The sequence below is a fragment of the Halichoerus grypus genome, chromosome 10 (genome assembly GCF_964656455.1).
Source record: "Halichoerus grypus chromosome 10, mHalGry1.hap1.1, whole genome shotgun sequence".
NCBI classification, from domain to species: domain Eukaryota; kingdom Metazoa; phylum Chordata; class Mammalia; order Carnivora; family Phocidae; genus Halichoerus; species Halichoerus grypus.
The window spans coordinates 137,991,615-138,009,140 of NC_135721.1; the positions used below are offsets into that span (position 1 = coordinate 137,991,615).

The window sequence follows — 17,526 nt, forward strand, 5'->3', positions numbered from 1 at the left end:
GGGTCTCCTCTGCCGCAGCCCGGGGTGTCACACAGCTGGCGTTCTCCCAACTGGCTTTTCAAAGTGACGCAAGCCCGAGGATCATCGAGAACTCCTGGCTGGGCGGCAGGGGCCCCGGGGAGGGGGGGTGGGGGCAGGAGCACACAGACCCAGGGGGAGGGGGCAGTGCTGGTCCCTGTGTGGCTCCAGACTCATGGGCCTCAGCGAGTCCTTCATCTCTGGGCGTCCAGGCGTAATTTTAGTGTGAAACATGTTGAACAGCAGTGTTTTCAAGACTCAAATAGTGAACTCACCAGCACTTTGAAAAGAACTGTTCCAGAACCTTCAGGAATTCCACATGTAGAACCTATATTACATTAAATCATTTATTATCATAAAGTTCATCTTTCTGGTTTCCAGTGAAATCCCACACAGTTCGTTGCTCCTCTACCATTGAGTTATTAATTCTGTTCAAAAGAGGGATTGGTCCCTCCCTTCGTTCCTGTGCACACGGGGGAGGGGGCACAGGGGAGATGCTGGTCGGCTCCATCCTCGCGGGGCTGGCTCTGCAGGCTGGGGAAGGTGGGGACGGCGGGCCCTGTGCTGTGGGGATATGACAGGTTTGGTTCTAAGGGCAGCGAGAAGCCTTGGGAAGGTTGGCCAGGCTGCTGCGAGGTTGGGGGACTGAGGCCGGGGGAGGGGCGCGGGGAAGTGCAGTGCGCCCAGGAGTCCCCTCCTTATCATTGGGTCCCAGCGTGCACACTGCTCTCCGTGCTGGCTGTGTCCTTCATGTGGACACGTGAAGCCCCCCACGAGTGAGGGGGCCTGGCTTGGGGCCTGGCAGAGCCTGCCTGCTCCGGACACCTTTGTGGGGAGCTCCCACCCCTTCCGCAGCCACCTGCTGCGTGAACGCTGCCCACTCGGCCACCCAGCGCAGGCTGGCTCAGGGTGACAGGGCTGGAGCCCACCTCCAAAGATCCATCTTAAAAATTGGTTACCCTTGACTCTTGTCCTTGCACTCTCACTGTCCCCAGTGCTCACAGCCCTGTGATCGGGGCAGTGGGGGGGGAGGGGGAAACCACCACCATCCCCCAATTCACGGGCACATGTCCAAGGTCAAAGTCCAAATGCCCTGGGCCAGGACCACCCGGCTCCAGCCCCTCCACAGCCCCTCCACAGCCGGGTCTGTCCAGCCTGCGGCAGGTAACCCTGCTCCCTCCCCGCCTATGACAGTGGCCCCAGGCGGCCCCAGGAGCAACAGGGAGGTGGACCCTGACAGCCGACCGCAGAGCACGGGGGGCGGGAACCGAGTGGTGTGCCCCGCCCCACCCGCCCGCCCTCCGCGGTGGCCGTCCGGGGGCGACACGTCCTAGGAGCGCCAGACGGAAGCGCCGCTGGGACTGACACGTGGCCCTGGGCGGTGCTGCCTGTGTGGGTCGGCCAGGCAGGAGCCGGACCTGGACGCTCTGCGCCCCCCATGCAGCCGCTGCCGCCGCCGCCGGAAGAGGCCCACAGGGACGGGGCCGAGGACTCCCAGTGGTCCAGGTGGGGCCAAGGTGTGTGGGGGGGTCGTGGCTTGGGGAGGGGGCGAGGCCACCATCCCTCCACCTGGGGTTGCGCACTTCCCTAGCAGTCAGCATACCAGTACCCAGACCCAACCCAGGACCCTCCTCCCTTCCATCCAGTCCCAGGGCCCAGAGTGCCCCTTGAGCCCTCTCCAGGCCCTCCAGGGTCCTAGGGTTGTGCAGGCAGGAGGTATCCCAGGAGGTCTGCCTGGGGGTGGGGGGGCAGCATCCCGGGTGGCGGAGAGGGAGCTCACAGGCACAGCTGTGAGTCCTAGAACTGACCCCTGCCAGGTAGGACCACACGCATTTCCAGGCCTGAGGGCAAGGAGGAGCCGTACGGGGTCACCTGACAGGGAGCCCGTCGGAGGTAGGGGGGTGCTGAGTCCTGCCCCCACCTGCCAGCCGTGTGTGTGGACAGGTCTCCGTGGGCGGGGCCTAGGCAGATCGCCCACTCCTTTTTATACTCTGTGTCCACGTCCACTGCCACATGCAGAAGTCCCCAGGGCAGGGACACGCAGCAACCAAGAACGAGGTGGGACTGAGGAGTCCCCAGACCACCGTGCCTCAGCCCTTGCTTACCCTCAGCCAAGCCAGCTGGACCCTGGGTCCAAAGTCGGGCCCTGGGATCCCAAGGCCAGTCCACCAGCTCCGAAAGCCTGGGGAGCCCGCTCCCTGTAGGTGACGGCTGATTCCTGCCCCTGCGTCTAGGCACAGGCTTGCAGGAAACCCCTAAAGGGCAGCTCCCCCCCCCGCCAAGGCTGGGGCAAGATGAGGGCAAAGCTAGTGGGAAAGATGGAGAGAGGCTGGCATTTCGAAGTAGCCCTCAGAAGCCGGAAGTTTCCTGTAGGACAGGGTGTGGAGAGTGGGGTGTCTCCCTGCCAGGCAACCACTGGGACAGGACTCTCTACTCGGGTACGGCCAGGTCCAGGAGTGCCCTGCAGCCTGCCTTGCTCTCGTCTTCCCTCCCCACCGTCCCGATTATTGAGGTGCTGATCCAGGTGGCAGGCCAGGCTCCACTACCATGTGGGCAGAGGGTTGTGGCCCAGGGCTATAGAATGTTCTGCAAACTTCCCTCTCAGGTTCTGTTTCAATGGCTCTGGCTGGCCCTGCCTTAACTTCTTCCCTCTGTGCTTGGCTCAGGAAGGAGCACCTGCAGCTCCCCAGGCCCTTGGCAGGCGAGGTCGCCCCAGCTCCAGAGGTCTGTGGGGTCCTGGGTGGAGCTGGGCTCAGCTGGGACGAGGCTGACCCCACCCCTGCGTGGACAGTCCTATCAGTCACTGTGAGCGTGGTGGTTTATTGCAGCCAATGCGGCGTGCCCTCTGTGTCGACAACCACACGTCTGCTCTCGTGGTCCCGGGAGGCAGGGCCGCCACTCCTCAGCCGCAACCCTGGGGTGGGGGCAGCCAGTGGCCTTGGACCTGTGTGTTCTCTCCTGGCCTGCAGCGCCGGCACATTTCCCTTTTCTGAATGGAGGGGCACGTGACCACATATATGCTCAGCCATGGATGCTTCTCATGCACAGGGCCGTTGGCAGGAAGCAGAAGGTTCTAGAAGGTTCACAGGAAGCATTCTGATGAGCTGGGGGCACAGACCTGAGGCTCAGGACCAGTCTAAGTGAGCAGGATGAAGCTTTCCTGGCCCATCCTGCCGTGGCCTGTGTTCCCAAGCAGCCCTCCGTGGGATGGAGGAGTCTGGGCTTGGCGTGCTAACCAGCCCTCGGGCAGCTGTCTGTGTCGGGTCCCCACCTGCAGCCAGACTTCCTCGTTCTGTGTCCCCACCCGCTGTAGAGGAAGTCACTTGGCCTGCCTAGCTGGCACTGCCCGCCGGCTCAGGGCCTGGGGGGCCTCCGGGGCCCAGGAGGAGGCACACAGCACCTGGCCCCACACAGGCTCAGAGCAGACTGGTTGCCTGCATGCTGAGGGGCCTTCCTTGGCGTCCTGTGGTCATAAGGAGGCCAAGGGGCAGCACCGTGTTCTAGGTACCGGCCAACCTTCTGGAGCGGGTCGGCCTCAGCTGGCCTTCCAGTGTTTCTGGCTGGACTTCCCACCCAGGCTATCGCGGTCACCAGCGAGAGGCACCTGAGGGCCAGGTGGGCATGCTGGATGCAGGTGACCCTCCACAGCTTTGACCACAGAAAGGAATAAAGCTCCTCGGGCAGGCACACGGACGCTTGCAGAGAGCCCGAGCACGGGGGTGCAGGAACACTGCGGGCCCGCGGGGGCCACCCAGCATAGGGCATCTGGAAGCCCTGGTGATGCCGCCGAGCAGGCATGCCCCCAGGGGCTCCAGCCACAGCCACAGGGCTCAGGCCGGCAGCTGGCCTGACTCGGATGGGCCGTCTGGGCTGTTGCTTTGTGCCTCCCTGGGAGGCCAGCAGGGCGTCTACTCAGAAGGAGCAGTGTCCCCGACAGGCCTGCTGCCCTCGGGATGAACACCTGGGATGGACACCTGGGGTGAGGTGCTCACAGGCCAGGTTCGGCCAAGGCCCAGGGATGGGCACCAGGGAGACGTTGGGAGTGTCATCTTCAGGTTTGGAACCCCAGAGGAGATGGGTGCCTGAGCCCACAGTGGTCTCAACACCTAGGGGTCCCGCGTCTGTGTCCAATGGGCACTGAGCAAGTACGGATGCCCACCCCCCCCGCCCCCTGCCCTGCCACCACCTCCTGGTCTTCAGTTCTGGCAGGAAGATTAGCCCAGAGGGAGAGCCGGTGAGCTGCCCTGCGGGCCGCCCCTCCAGGCTGGCGTCTCCAGCAGGGGAGGCCGCTGACACCTGTCAGGTCTGTCCCACTGTCCGGGCTTCTGAATCATTCCAGGAACATTTGGGGGTGGGGCATGATGACGAGGGGTCCCTGGGCAGTTTCTGAGAGGAGCGCCCTCCCCCAGCCTCAGACAAAGCAGGGTCTGGTGTCCGGCTTCTGGAATTACAGAACTGGGTATATTTTTAGCACGGGACCCTATTTCCCACTGGACTGCTGTGTAAGTGCAGAGAGCAGCGGAGGGGTGCCCACGAGTCCCACCCACGGCACCCCTCGGAAATCTTGGTCCCACCTCTTCCCTGTGCACGTGGAGGGATGGCAGCCCAGGGACGGGCCCCGGCGGCGCCCCAGCCTCTCCGACTGCAGAGCTCTCTACTGCAGCACACCACACAGCCCATCGAGGGCTGGCTGGCACTCTGGAGCCGGAGTTCCCAAACCAGCCCACACGGGGCCCGGCCTGCAGGTACGGGTCTGCTGGGGGACAGCAGGCTGGGCTGTTGGAACCCCGAAACCCTGAGAGATGCTGTCGAACCTCGCATCCACTGTGTCTGCTGGTGGGACTGCGGCCTGTCCGAGGGCAGCGGCTCTTGGCTGCGGAGGGTGGTGGCCAGGGAGGCCTGGTCGTGCAGAGTGCGTCCTCCTCCCTGACTGTGGGAAAAGAACATGGTGGTTTGCAAGGGGGCGTGGACCCACATGGACCTGCCGGCCCGAGGATGTGGACACGGTTGCCTTGCCTCCCTCCCGGGCAGTGACAATGACTCCTTGTGGGGACATCAGGAACTTGCTGGTCACTCCGCTGTTTACTGACCCATGAAGGAGGCAGATGTTATGGGCATGAGCCCTTCTTCATTGAGGAAACAGGCTCGAAGAGGCCAGTCCACAGCCCCAACCAGAGCCCCAGCATGGCAGCGGGCCAAGGATGGCAGGTGCAAACCCGCACTCCCCTGATGAGTCCCCAGGACAGCTCCTACGGTCAGCCGTCCACCCTGCTGGGAGGGGGCAGCCCGAAGTGCCGCTGGTCGGCTGTTCCCCCAGCGAGGCGGGCCCTGTGCCAGGTCGGGGCCTGCCTGTGGGGGGGCGGGCACAGCTTATCAGGCCCAGTGACCCGGTTCCTGGTGTGGGCACCACCCATTGGCAAGAAGGTGCCCTCAGGCCTTGGAGGTCGTTCTTCCCCGGGGAGGAGCCAGCCGCCTGCCCCTGTGCCTCACTGGGGACGTCTGGTGCGGGCGGGACCCCTGAGCTCCCCGCCGGTTTGCTTCCAGGCCTCTCCGCTGTCCTCAGCACCTGCCCCTCGGTGCCACGCCCACCACCCCAGACACCGCAAGCCCCCCCCCCGGACGTCCCACCCGCTTGGGTGGCGCCCACAGCTCCTCCCTCTCTCGTCGTTGAAAAGTCAGCTTCGTCTCTGAGGACAGTTCTTGATTTCCAGAGTCACTCTGAAGGACCTGGGGTCCCCTGTGCCCACGTACCTCCCGCCACATTTGTCCGTGTCCTGCCTTTGTCTCGTCAGCGAATGTCCACACGGCACTAGGAGCCAAAGCCCATCATTTGTTGAGATTTCTGCTGTTTGTTTTGATGCTCCAGACCCCACTAGGGTCCCACATGCATGGGGTTGTCATGTCCTCCCAGCTGGGGCAGTTTCTGACTTCCCTGGTCTCAGGGACAGTCACAGAGCACGGGCCAGGAGTTTCGAGGACCGTCCCTCTATGCACACCTGCCTGGCCACCTCCCCCGGCAGCCAGCAGTGCTTCACCCCTGCCCAGGTTCTCCAAGAGCCAACCACCCCGACAGCGCTGTGTCCCCCTGCTGGCCGCCCAGCACCGCCTGCTCCGATGTCCTCTGCTGGGCAGACACCACTTTCCTGGGGACCCTCTGGGGACCCACCGTCCTGCTCCCACCTGTGGGAGGCCCTCCCTCGGTCTCAGCCCTGGGGCCCCCTGGGCGGGTTGCTGAGCTGTCAGCTGCGTGGAAGCTGGGTGCTTGGATCCTGACGGCCAGTCCTGGGGTACAATCCTCCGGGTGTGGTTTGTCTTACCTGTCCTGCCGGCCGTCCGGCTGTTCCCAGCCTATGCTGCCGCGAGCGGTTTGTTTCCAGTGTCGGCCCGTGCTCTCGGAGCCACAGACAGGGGGACGAGGTGTTTGAAGGTGGCCATGCCGCCCCTCCGGGCCTGACACAGCCCCTTCTGTCCTGCAGGCCCGAATGCCAGGTGTGGACAGGGACACTGCTGCTGGGCACCTGCCTGCTGTACTCTGCCCGCGTCAGCATGCCCGTGTGCGCCGTCTCCATGAGCCAGGACTTCGGCTGGAACAAGAAGGAGGCCGGCATCGTGCTCAGCAGCTTCTTCTGGGGCTACTGTCTGACGCAGGTGGTGGGCGGCCACCTGGGGGACCGGTGAGCAGCACTGCCCCCCATGCAGGGCTGGGCCGCCCTCGGGGGAGGCGGCTCCTGCAGAGTGAGTGTGGGGAAGGGCCCCCCCCAGACAGGACATCACCTGGGAGAGCCAAGCTCCATGGGGGTGGCGGTCGGAGGGGGGTAGGTGCCCAGCACCCTGAGGAGCCCCCGGCAGCCCAGTGGGGTGCTTGTTGGGACAGACGGACAGGCTCAGCTGTGCTCTTACTGCCCACCGCTTCGGCAGAGGAGGACAAGGCAGCCGTGCCCAGCCCGGGGCCGCTCTGAGCAGGCTCGGGCCCTGGTTCCCCCGGGCAGGATCTTCCCGGCCCGCCTGCCCGCCCGGCTGCACAGCTCCCATCACTGTCCTCCTGTCGTCCTCCAGGATCGGTGGTGAGAAGGTCATCCTGCTGTCTGCCTCCGCCTGGGGCGTCATCACGGCCGCCACCCCACTGCTCGCCCGGCTCGGCAGCGCCCACCTGGTCTTCATGACCTTCTCTCGCATCCTCACGGGTTTGCTCCAAGGTAGGGCTGCCTGGTAGCGGCCGCCCCTGGTCTCAGCCATGGGAGAGCAAGGCGAGTGCGTCGTCCCTGGGCGAGTGTGCGTGCACGTGTGCACACGGGTCCTCACTTGTGCTCCCGCGTGCGGCGCGCCTACACCCGAGGAGGGTGTCAGCGGCTCTGTGTGGCCGCAGTGAGGTCTCCGGAGCCACGGGCTGGCAGTGCGGCCCAGGCACAGAGTAGGGGCCCAGAGCCCGCGGGCGGCCGCCGGGCCGGTCTGACGCCGCAGCGCCGGGCCTTCTCTAGAGACGCTGCCAAGTCTGGCACCTTCTAACGTCGGATCCTCCTCTGCCGAGAGGCTGCTCCAGAGGCTTGGGCGGCAGTCAGCGTGGCGCGCGGGCACAGTGGGGACTTGCTGAGTGTCTGCGTGAGGCTGGGCAGAGGCTGCCCCCTGGCCAAGCCCCCCGGGACCCACATTGCTACCGATCTGCTGACCTGCCCCAGCAGTCCGGCTCACGGGCAGTCGGCTCCTGTGAGTTCACCCCACGCGCCCCACATGTGGCCTGGGGCTGGTCCTGCGGCCAGGCTGTTGCACGCCGGCTGGGGTTTCTGGGCAGGAGCCGGCTCTCTGGGCGCCCAGCCAGGTGGCCCTGACCCATCTTCCTGGGAGGCCGGTCTGTGGCCCAGTACGGGGGCTCGAGGGGCAGCCATCACTCTGGGTGACTGGTGGCACTTGGTGTGGGCTGGGGGACAGGGCCCTGATGGGAAGGCCAAGCCCTGTCTCACCCCCTGGCCTCTTAGCTTTTCCTGGTACTTTTAGAGAAGAGCATAGAAAAGGGAGCCGCAAAATCAGATTTTGAAATCATTGTAGACTCACAGGAAGTTGTAAGGAAATAACAGGGAGGGGCCAAGCTCCCTTCCCCGTCCCCCAGGGCGAGGGCTGGTGGCGCTCAGGGCAAGGTCACGTGGGGCACCGAGGCTGCACAGGGCTGTCCGTGCGCTGTGGGCGCGAGAGTGGGCGTGAGTGTGGGCATCAGCGCCAGGACGCTGGGGCTGGTGTGGCCCCGAGGCCGGTGTCAGGGTCATTCCCACGGCTGCGCTGGTGGCCCGACCGTGAGCGCAGCTGTCCCCCACGCCGAGAGTCTTTAGCTGAGTCCTGCTGGTCCCTTGGGGGTGAGGTGAGCAAGAAGGACACCCCAAACTTGAGTCGTCTCGGATGGGTCCCGGGGAGCTTCCCAGCCTGGCTCCCAGCCCTGTCTGGCCACCCTCGCTGGCCCCGGCTGACTGTTGGGGGACACAGCTCTCCGCTTGTTTCAGGCGTGTACTTCCCGGCGCTGACCAGCCTGCTGTCCCAGAAGGTGCGAGAGAGCGAGCGAGCCTTCACCTACAGTGCTGTGGGGGCTGGCTCCCAGTTCGGGTAAGTCCCGGCCCAGGGAGCCCGGGGGACAGAGGGTGTGCCCAGGGGGTCCGGGCAGGGACAGGCCATGTGGGCGCGTTTGTGGCTCAGGGTGATGTGAGCGGCTGGTTCCGTGCTGCGGGAGACCCGCCATCCCTGTGCAAAGTGCCTCCCTGTGCATGTCCTGTCCCCAGCGCCTGGGCAGATGGTGTGGCTTTGAGGCGTGTGGGCTGGGGCAGCGGCCACTCCCCTGAGGCCCTTTCATCTGTGCTGGGGAGCCAGAGGGGTGCCGTCCACTGGGGAGTGGGGCAGTGGGCGCGGTCCAGACGTGATTCCCGTGCTCCCGCATGGAGGCCTCGCTCAGGGAGAAGGGCCATGTTGCTGTGCTCATGGGCCTCGTCGCCCCGGGCTCAGGCCCCTGACGTCACTGCCCCCAGCATGTAGGCAAGAAATCAGAGGGTTGGGGTGCCCGTGGATGGCCCAGTAGCAGCCCAAATAAAAACCCAGGGCGCCCAGTGGAACGGGAATTCTGGATAAACTGCATGGGGCAAACTTGCACAAAGAAGGATGTGCTGTTTTCCTGAAATCCCGCCTCAGCCGGGCGCCCTGGGCCCGTGTCTTGCGCTGAGATGCACAGGGAGAGACTCTGCCCACGGAGGCTGTGAGGGGAAGGCATCCCCCAGGCCTGCTGGCCCTGCTCTCCTTCCTATGTCTTCTCCTTTAATCGTCCTGGCTGGAGGTCTGTGGATGGCCGGGCGTGTGGGAGGGGAGGCCCCACGGGGGTGTCTGGGACCCCGGGAGCCACCGGGCATCCGGGCGTTGTGCTGCGCTCTGTTGCTTCTGCATTTAGAAATCTGAGAATTTCAAATTAAAAAAAAAAAAAAAAAGAAATCTGAGAATTTCAGCCTGTCTGCCCCGTGAAGCTGGACAGCACGGAGGCTTTATTTGAGTTCCCAACACCACCCCTTCTTCTTCGCAGCCTTTTTTAGTTTAGAAGGAGCCACACCACAATGGGAGGCCAACTTGAAGGCCTGGAAGCAAGAAATTAAAGCAAGGCAGGGCCCCTGTGCCACGTCACAGCCACATGGCTGTGCCCACATCCCCCGGGTCTGAGGCATCCAGAAGTCTCCCCAAAAGCTTGAAACGCTTCACCAAATATGTTCAGACTGGGGCTTCTGAGCCTGCTTCTCTGGCGACGAGCTCCCACAGGGGGGTTGGGGATTCTCAGAGGGTCGCCTTGCCTGAGTGAAGCCTGGGATCACGGCCACGCTGCTGTCTGTCCTCCAGGACGCTGGTGACAGGGGCCGTGGGCTCCCTGCTCCTGGACTGGTGCGGCTGGCCAAGTGTCTTCTACTTCTCCGGTGGGCTCACCCTGCTGTGGGTGTGTTACGTGGACAGGTACCTGCTGAGTGAAAAAGGTAACCGTGGCCGGGTGGGTGACTGCCGGCAAACGCAGCTGCCCGGGGAGGGGCGCGGGCCTGGCGCCCGTCCGCTCCAGTAGCCGCTCATCATCCACTGAACGCAGGACCCCGAGCTGCGGCTTTGCCCCGTCTGGAGCCTGAGGAAAGCGCCCGCTCTCGGGCCGGCTCTGGCCAGGTTCTGGCCTCAGAGTGTGCCCGGGCAGGCGCAGGCACACGGGGACAGCTGTCCTCCAGGCACAGGCTGCCTGGAGGAGCAGCTGCTCTGAGGACTGCAGGAAGCAGGGCCTGGGGGCTCCGGGGGCAGGGGAAGGGCTGAGAAACGTTGTTTCTCAACATGAGCGTTGACCCTCAACGGTAAATGCCGACAACCCAAGATGCTCGCCGGGAGGATGGCGTGGCGGGACCCACACTCAGCCAGGCAGGGCCACAGGGCTGTCGGGGCGCCGGCCCCCAGGAGCTGCCCCCAGAAGCCGGTCGGCTGTGAGTGATGCTGTCATCCGATTCTGAGTAGCTTTCACGTGGGACCCTTGCTGCCCTCAGATCTCATCCTGGCCTTGGGTGTCCTGGCCCAAGGCGTGCCAGTATCCAGGCACACCAAAGTTCCCTGGAGGCAGCTTTTCCGAAAGCCTTCCGTCTGGTGAGCCGGTGTCTCGGGACCACAGCGTGTGGGGGGTGCCGCGGGACGGGGGGAGCCTGGCGGGTCTCGGGTGTTCCCCGCGCGGCCCCCCCCCAGAGCCTACGCGGGCGTGGGTCCCCCCACCCCATCCTGGCTCCTGAGCTCCACGCCCTCGGCCCCGGGGTGGGGGCGGTGCTCGGGGGGGGCCCGTGTGTGGGGCTGGGGCGTGTGACCCTGAGCCCGGCGCCCGTCCCGCAGGGCAGCCATCTTCTCCCAGCTGTCCTCTGCGTGCTCCTTCTTCATCCTCCTCTCCTGGCTGCCCACCTTCTTTGAGGAGACATTCCCCAGCTCCAAGGTGGGTGGGCCGCCCTGGTGCTCACGGGGTGAGGGAGGGCCACAGACCAGTGCTTGGCATGCAGGGGGCCCTTGGTTCCGCCTGGACTCTGTCAGTTCTGGCCGCAGGCTCGTGACCCTGCGATGGCCCCACCCAAGCTCACGGCTGGCACCTCTGGCCGGCGCGTGCTGGTGAAGGACAGGGCGGCTTCCTGCTGCCCCCGCAGCATTCGCTCCCAGGATGGACTGCGTGCAGCCGCCCCTATGGCTCAGCGGCCAGTCTGTGGATGGTCATTTCTGAGGATGGGCCGGGGGGGGGGGGGGTCGTGACATGGGCAGGCAGGGGTGTCCCCTGCTGGTCAGCTTGGCTCACACCAGCCCGGCCGTCTGGCCACCCTCCCCGTCTGGTGACCAGGACCCCCTAGGCGGCACATCCCCAGGGTGGGCCTGCACCCCCAGCTCAGCCCGGTCATGGTGTGGGGAGCCACAAGGGAGATGCGGCCTGCAGGGAGACAGCGCTGGTGGACCTGGAGCTCGGCCAGGGTGGGGGACAGTCAGGGCCAGGGAGGCCCCCGAGCCCGAGAGCCCAGCCTGTGGGCAGGGAGAGCCTTCCTGGGCATCGGTGGCCGTGGGCAGCCACCTGGCCCATGCAGACTGTCCCCTCTGAGGCCTCCCTCCTCCCTGCAGGGTTGGGTCTTCAACGTGGTGCCCTGGCTGGTGGCGATTCCCGCCAGTCTGTTCAGCGGGTTTCTCTCTGACCATCTTATCAATCAGGGTGAGCCCTGGGGGAGGGGCCGCTGGGAACCAGCCCGGCTTTGTCACACTTGGGGGGTGGGAAGCACCCCTCCTGGGGGGTTCTACAGGGATGTGGGGCCTTGTCCCACGAGGACCTCCCGTCAGTGTGGGACCCCATCCCTTCAGAGCTGGCCTCCCCCAGCCTCAGTTTCCCTGAGGGGTTTGGGGTGCCGTGAGAGGGTCTAAGTCCTGTGACCGTGGAGCTCCTCCTCGGGGGCTGGATGCAGCCCCGACCCTCTGCAGAGGACGAAAGGCCACTTGGTGGGGTCAGAGGTCGTAGGTCTGGGTGGGCTGTGTATGTGAGCCCGGGGCCCCAGGGAATACCCCCAAGGACGAGGAGCTCACAGACACGCATGCTTAGATGTTAGTCCTTTCCTAGTTACAAAACTGCTACCCACTCATGGTGGGAGAAAGAGAGGATTTGGAGAAACGTGAAGAAAGCACATTCGTAACCATCCCAGCGGCCTTCCTTCTGTGTGTCTGCTTGACTGTGTCCTAGAGGATCCTCTAGGTGCACGCCCAGTGCAGGGTACACGTGCTTGCACACGCGCTCACACACGTGTACACGTGCATGTGCACACGCACACACCCAGGACACAGGACCCCCGGGGCAGGTACATGCGCACACGCATGTACATGTGCTCACACACGTGCGCACACACACGTGCTCTCACACACCCAGGACACAGGACCCCGGGGCAGGTACGTGCACACACGCATGTACACGTGCTCACACACGTGCGCGCACACACGTGCTTTCACACACCCAGGACACAGGACCCCCGGGGCAGGTACGTGCGCACATGCGTGTACATGTGCTCACATGCGCGCACACACACGTGCTTTCACACACCCAGGACACAGGACCCCCGGGGCAGGTACGTGCGCACATGCGTGTACATGTGCTCACACGTGCGCACACACACGTGCTCTCACACACCCAGGACACAGGACCCCCGGGGCAGGTACGTGCGCACATGCGTGTACATGTGCTCACATGCGCGCACACACACGTGCTTTCACACACCCAGGACACAGGACCCCCGGGGCAGGTACGTGTGCACATGTGTGTACACGTGCTCACACGTGCTCTCACACACCTAGGACACAGGACCCCCGGGGCAGGTACGTGCACACACGCGTGTACACACGCCTCCTGCACGACACGGGACACCCCACCTTGAGCCGAGTGCCCCTTCCCTTCCTTCCCTGCTCCCTCTCTGCAGCCGTGCTGGCTGGGACCCCATCAGGGGCCCTCAGGGGCTCAGCACAAATGGGCCAATGGGACCATCTCCCTGTCTCCCTCTGCTCAGGTTACAGGACCATCGCTGTGCGGAAGTTCATGCAGGTAGGGAGAGGGTGGGATGGGTCTCTCTGGACACCCCATTTGGTTCCTGGGACCCGAGGGGTGTCACCAGTCACCCAACTCAAAAAGCATTTGGAGGGTGCCCTGGGTCAGTGCTGGGGCCGGCTTGGCTGACTTGAGGCGCTTCTCCCAGCTCTGTTTTGGATTCTCTGTGTCCCTGAGCCCTGGCACACATGTCTGGGCCTGGTCACTCGCATTTCCCTCTCAGTCCGACCAGTGGGGCTGGCTTATCAGGAGCCTCGTGTCACGCATCCCCAGGGCAGGCTGGGAGGGGCTTTCCCCCCGGACCTTGTTCAGGGCACCCCAGGTGTCCACCACAGCCCGTGCCCTGCCACCCACCCTCTCTCCCGCAGGTGATGGGCCTCGGGCTGTCCAGCGTCTTTGCCCTGTGTTTGGGTCACACCTCAAGCTTCTGTAAGTCCGTGGTATTTGCATCAGCGTCCATTGGCCTGCAGACCTTCAACCACAGGTAAGGTCTGGGCGCCCCTCCCACCAGAGCTGCCCCATGCTGCCCGCTGTTGTTTGTTTCATCCTGGTAGTGGGTTCCTGCACTGTGTCGTGGTGGGGATGGGACAGCCAGGGTGGGCACGATGGCCCGAGTGGGGCTGTGCCCCTGGTGTGGTCTCATGCCCCGGCGTGGCGGGCAGGCCTTGGCTGGGCTGGGTTCTGAGTACCCACTTGGCAGTTTCTAGGCTCCAGGTGCTCAGAGGACCAGCCCTGGGCTTAGGGGGGTGGCAGCCGCCCCGTGGTCACCCCTTTCCTCTTTTCCACAGCGGCATTTCGGTCAACATCCAGGACCTGGCCCCATCCTGTGCCGGCTTTCTGTTTGGTGAGAACCGCTGGTCCCTGTTTGAATAGGAAGTTGCGTTCCCCACCCATGCATGGCTCACCCAGCCTCGCCCCCTCCCTGGGCCCCCAGGGCTGCCCCTGGGTAGGGGGGCCTCCTGTGACCAGTCCTTGTTCTCTTCCTCTGTCCTGTTCACAGGTGTGGCAAACACAGCTGGGGCCTTGGCAGGTGAGAGGTGGGCTGGGCTGGGGTGCCTCCTGGCGGCCCCAGCCCTGCAGGGTGGGCATGGCACCATCGAGGGTCCCACAGTGCCAGACCAGTGGGGAGGGGAGAGTGCAGCTCACGGAGCTGGTCCAGGGCAAGAACCCAGCCACTTTCCATGGTGTTCCCTTTTCTGATGGTGCGTACCCCAGCCCCCACTTGACCCACCGATGTGAGTCAAATCCTCAAGGCCCAGGGTTCCTGGGGTTGAGTGTCTGGATGACAATGATGGGGCTTATTCCCCCTGGGGGGTGCAGGGGGACCTGTGAGGGTCATTTTCCTGGGCAGCCCGTGAGGTCTCTGGCCTCCTGAGACCCTCTGATGCCGGCCCTCCCTTGGCCTGGCGGCTTGGACCCCTGAGTTCAGCTTCTGTCGCTCAGGCCGCCCCTGGCCTCCCGTCCTGGGGCCCACCACCAGCTGCGCTCCTCGGCACGGCCCTCGGGCGGCCCCGGAGCACTCGGCCTGTCTGCCCCCGCCTGCTGCAGGTGTCGTGGGCGTGTGCCTGGGGGGCTACCTCATCGAGACCACGGGCTCCTGGACGTCCATGTTCAACCTGGTGGCTGCCGTCAGCAGCCTGGGGCTGTGCACCTTCCTGCTGTGGGGAGAGGCCCAGCGAGTGGACCTGAGCCCCACCCGCGAGGACCTCTAGCTGCCCCAGCCTGACCGTTCCTTCAGTGCTGTCTGCCTTGGGGTGACGGGCTCTGTTTGAGAGCCTCCCACTCCTGACCCCAGATGTGTGAGCAGGGGGAAAGCGAGACCTAGCCAAGCCGGGCTGCCCTGGCTGGGCCTCAGTTTCTCCAGAGAGGTGATCGCGCCCTCCCCTCAGGGTGCGTGGACTGTCAGGGGTGAGTGGAGTTAGTGTTTCTAGCAGTGGCTGTGTCTTTACACACAGTCTGTTCCATGTAGATCCACGTGCCCCTGCGGTCCCCACGGTGGGAGCTCTGCCCGTCCCTGCAGGGGCTGGACTCTTCCCCCCAGACCTGCTCTGCTTTGCTTCTCGGCACATGGGGCCAGATCATTCTTCGTGGGGTGAGGGGGCTGTCCTGTGCACTGGGCCTGCATCCAGGGCCCCCACCTACTAGGTGACCCCCCAGTCATGACAACCAACACTGGCTCCTGGCATCACCACGTGTCCCCAGGGGAGCTGCCCTGGGTGGGACCTGCAGCTCTCATGAAGCCTGTTAGGGGCTGCTAGGGGCATTTCAGCTTCTCCAAGTCCAGTGGGTGGGCCGTGGGCTAGACGCCCTTGCCCATCTTTGGGGACCCCCCCGCAGCATCCCCCGGGGGTCCCTTGGCACTGGTGAAGTGTTCTGCCTCCCTTGGGCCCACTGATGCCAGCAGTAAGGGGACTGTGGGTCCCTCTCCTGCCCAGGGCGCTCCGCAGGACCAGGGAGCCCTCCTGCATCGTCCTTCTCTCCTAACAGAGGATCTGGTCGTCTCGGGAATTAATAACAGATCCTGCAAGATGTATACGTAGAAAAAAGAATAAGAATGTGGAAAAATCACCCCAGACTTATTTAAACGATGGCTATTAAACTGGAAAAGGAAGACTGTTACTCTTTCTTTTTTTAAAAGACTAACATGCAGCAAAGATTTGTTGGGCTCACTGAGGGGAAGCCGAGGAAGCGGGCAGAGGTTGTAGACAGGTGGAGGCGACCAAGCGGGGGAGCGGGGGCGGGGCAGGTGGGGCCCCTCTCCCACCGGGACCCAGCCGCCGGCCTTGCAGTGGGCTGCTCCCCGCAGCGGGCACCCACAGAACCAGGCCGCAGGGCCCGGGTGCACTCCACAAGGACGGCGGGCAGCTTTCCCTGTTTCTCCCTCCGCTGTCCCACTTTGGATCAGAAAGAATCTCAAAGATTCTTGATTACCGAACTCGAGTCTGGCCTCCTGGCTGTGGCCCAATTGTTTATGGAGGTGCTCTGGGAATGTCACTTTACCACAAAGGCCCTGGCGTTCCTCGCGTTCCTCGGCTGGAGGTTTTCCTGAGCGACCCCTGTGGCGGAGGACCCCAGCCCCTGAGAGTCCCCGCGGCGGACGTCCTGCAGCACCGAGCACGTTCAAGTCCTTGGACACGGGAGCTGAGCTCTTCCCGCGTGCCAAGCTGTTTCCGGGATCTTCCACCTTCCCAAACTGAAACTCTGTCCCCATTAAACAGCATTCCCCCTCCCTGCCCACAGCCGCTGGCCCCCACTGTCCACGTTCTGTTCCTGTGGATGTGACGGCTCTGGGTCCCTCACGCAGTATGTCCTTCAGTGACTGGCCTGTTTCACGGAGCGTAATGTCCTCCACGTGGTAGCAGGTGTCAGAATTTCCCTCCTTTTTCAGGCTGAGCCATACTCCACTGGGTGGATGGGCCTCATTTTGTGCATCCGTTCCTCTGTGGATGGACACTTGGTTTGTTTCCACGTCTCGGCTTCTGGGAATAATGCTGCTGAGAACGCGGGTGTCTCTAACCCACAGCGAGCCATAAAGTCTTTGAGAGCCCAAGCGAGGAGGTGGCCCTTTCCACAGTTACTCAGTCTTCCAGGGTCTCAGACCTTGAGTCCCTGAGGGAATGTAGGACCCAGGAGGCGATGGTGGGTCTGCTCAGAAGGGGAGCCTAAGACACACGCGTGTAAACCAAGGCCCCAGGCCTCCTGGACACCACACTGAGTCCCCTTTTGGTCACTTCCTCAAAGTCGGAGGAGGGAGGCTGGCACGTGGGATTTGGGGGACACGGGCCTGGTGCCGAGCAGAGGGGCCTGGCTTCCTCCCAGCACTGCCGTTCCTGGTCTGGAATGCCATCCTGGAGTTGGGTGTGCTCTCCCTACCCCTTCCCAAGGCCAATGTTGGGCCTCGGTCAGGGCTCCACAGAGTCTGGGGCACGTGGTTGCCGGCAGGGAGGGTGCTGGTAGCAAAGAGGGTGTTCGGGCAGGCCCTGGGCGGTGTGGTTGCTGCCCGCGGGCTCGGACACATCCCCGCCCCGGCAACAGCTCTGGCCGGTCCTACTGGCTGATGGGGCCCTGGGCCAGGGTCGGGCGGCGACAGGGTTAGAAGCAGCAGGGCCAAGGGCGTAGAGCTGTGCCCACCTCCTTCGGCACACACTAAACCCAGCTCGCCACCCACTGCCCAGAGGAGGGGCTCGGGCCACAGCGGTGCGGGAGCGGGCATGCGCCTGGGCAGCCGGCCCCTGAGGCCCCGCGGGAGGCCTGGGCGGCTGCCGCCCACAACTAGCCAACAGAGGGCGCCGTTTGACAGGGCCGGTCCGAGCAGTGGTCCCCAGCCCCCACTAATGCGCGCGGGTACCCTCCGGCCCTGGCTGCTCAGTGCCCGCATCAGGCGGTGCTCCTGGCTCTCGGCTCCGTTGGCGGGAAGTGTTGAA

At 64.3% G+C, this 17,526-nt stretch overlaps 1 protein-coding gene across 6 annotated transcripts; it reads left to right on the plus strand.

Annotated features, from left to right (window-relative positions):
• Window positions 1-1,358: 1,358 nt before the first annotated feature.
• SLC17A9 (solute carrier family 17 member 9) lies at window positions 1,359-15,713 on the plus strand. Of its 6 annotated transcripts, XR_013442120.1 has the most exons (14): window positions 5,062-5,226; window positions 6,495-6,692; window positions 7,075-7,214; window positions 8,508-8,607; window positions 9,874-10,004; window positions 10,548-10,644; window positions 10,882-10,978; window positions 11,644-11,731; window positions 13,065-13,099; window positions 13,471-13,586; window positions 13,891-13,946; window positions 14,103-14,132; window positions 14,651-15,010; window positions 15,538-15,713. XR_013442120.1 is itself a non-coding variant. In XM_036105402.2 (13 exons), the coding sequence occupies exons 1-13, from the start codon at window positions 1,457-1,459 to the stop codon at window positions 14,812-14,814; spliced, it is 1,320 nt and encodes a 439-aa protein (XP_035961295.1). In that variant the 5' UTR covers window positions 1,359-1,456; the 3' UTR covers window positions 14,815-15,713. The 6 variants fall into 6 exon arrangements, 5 of the variants coding, with proteins under 5 accessions (XP_035961295.1, XP_077913497.1, XP_077913498.1 ...); XM_036105402.2 differs by lacking the exon at window positions 5,062-5,226 and adding an exon at window positions 1,359-1,524 and having other exon boundaries at window positions 14,651-15,713; XM_078057370.1 differs by having other exon boundaries at window positions 14,651-15,713.
• Window positions 15,714-17,526: the final 1,813 nt, after the last annotated feature.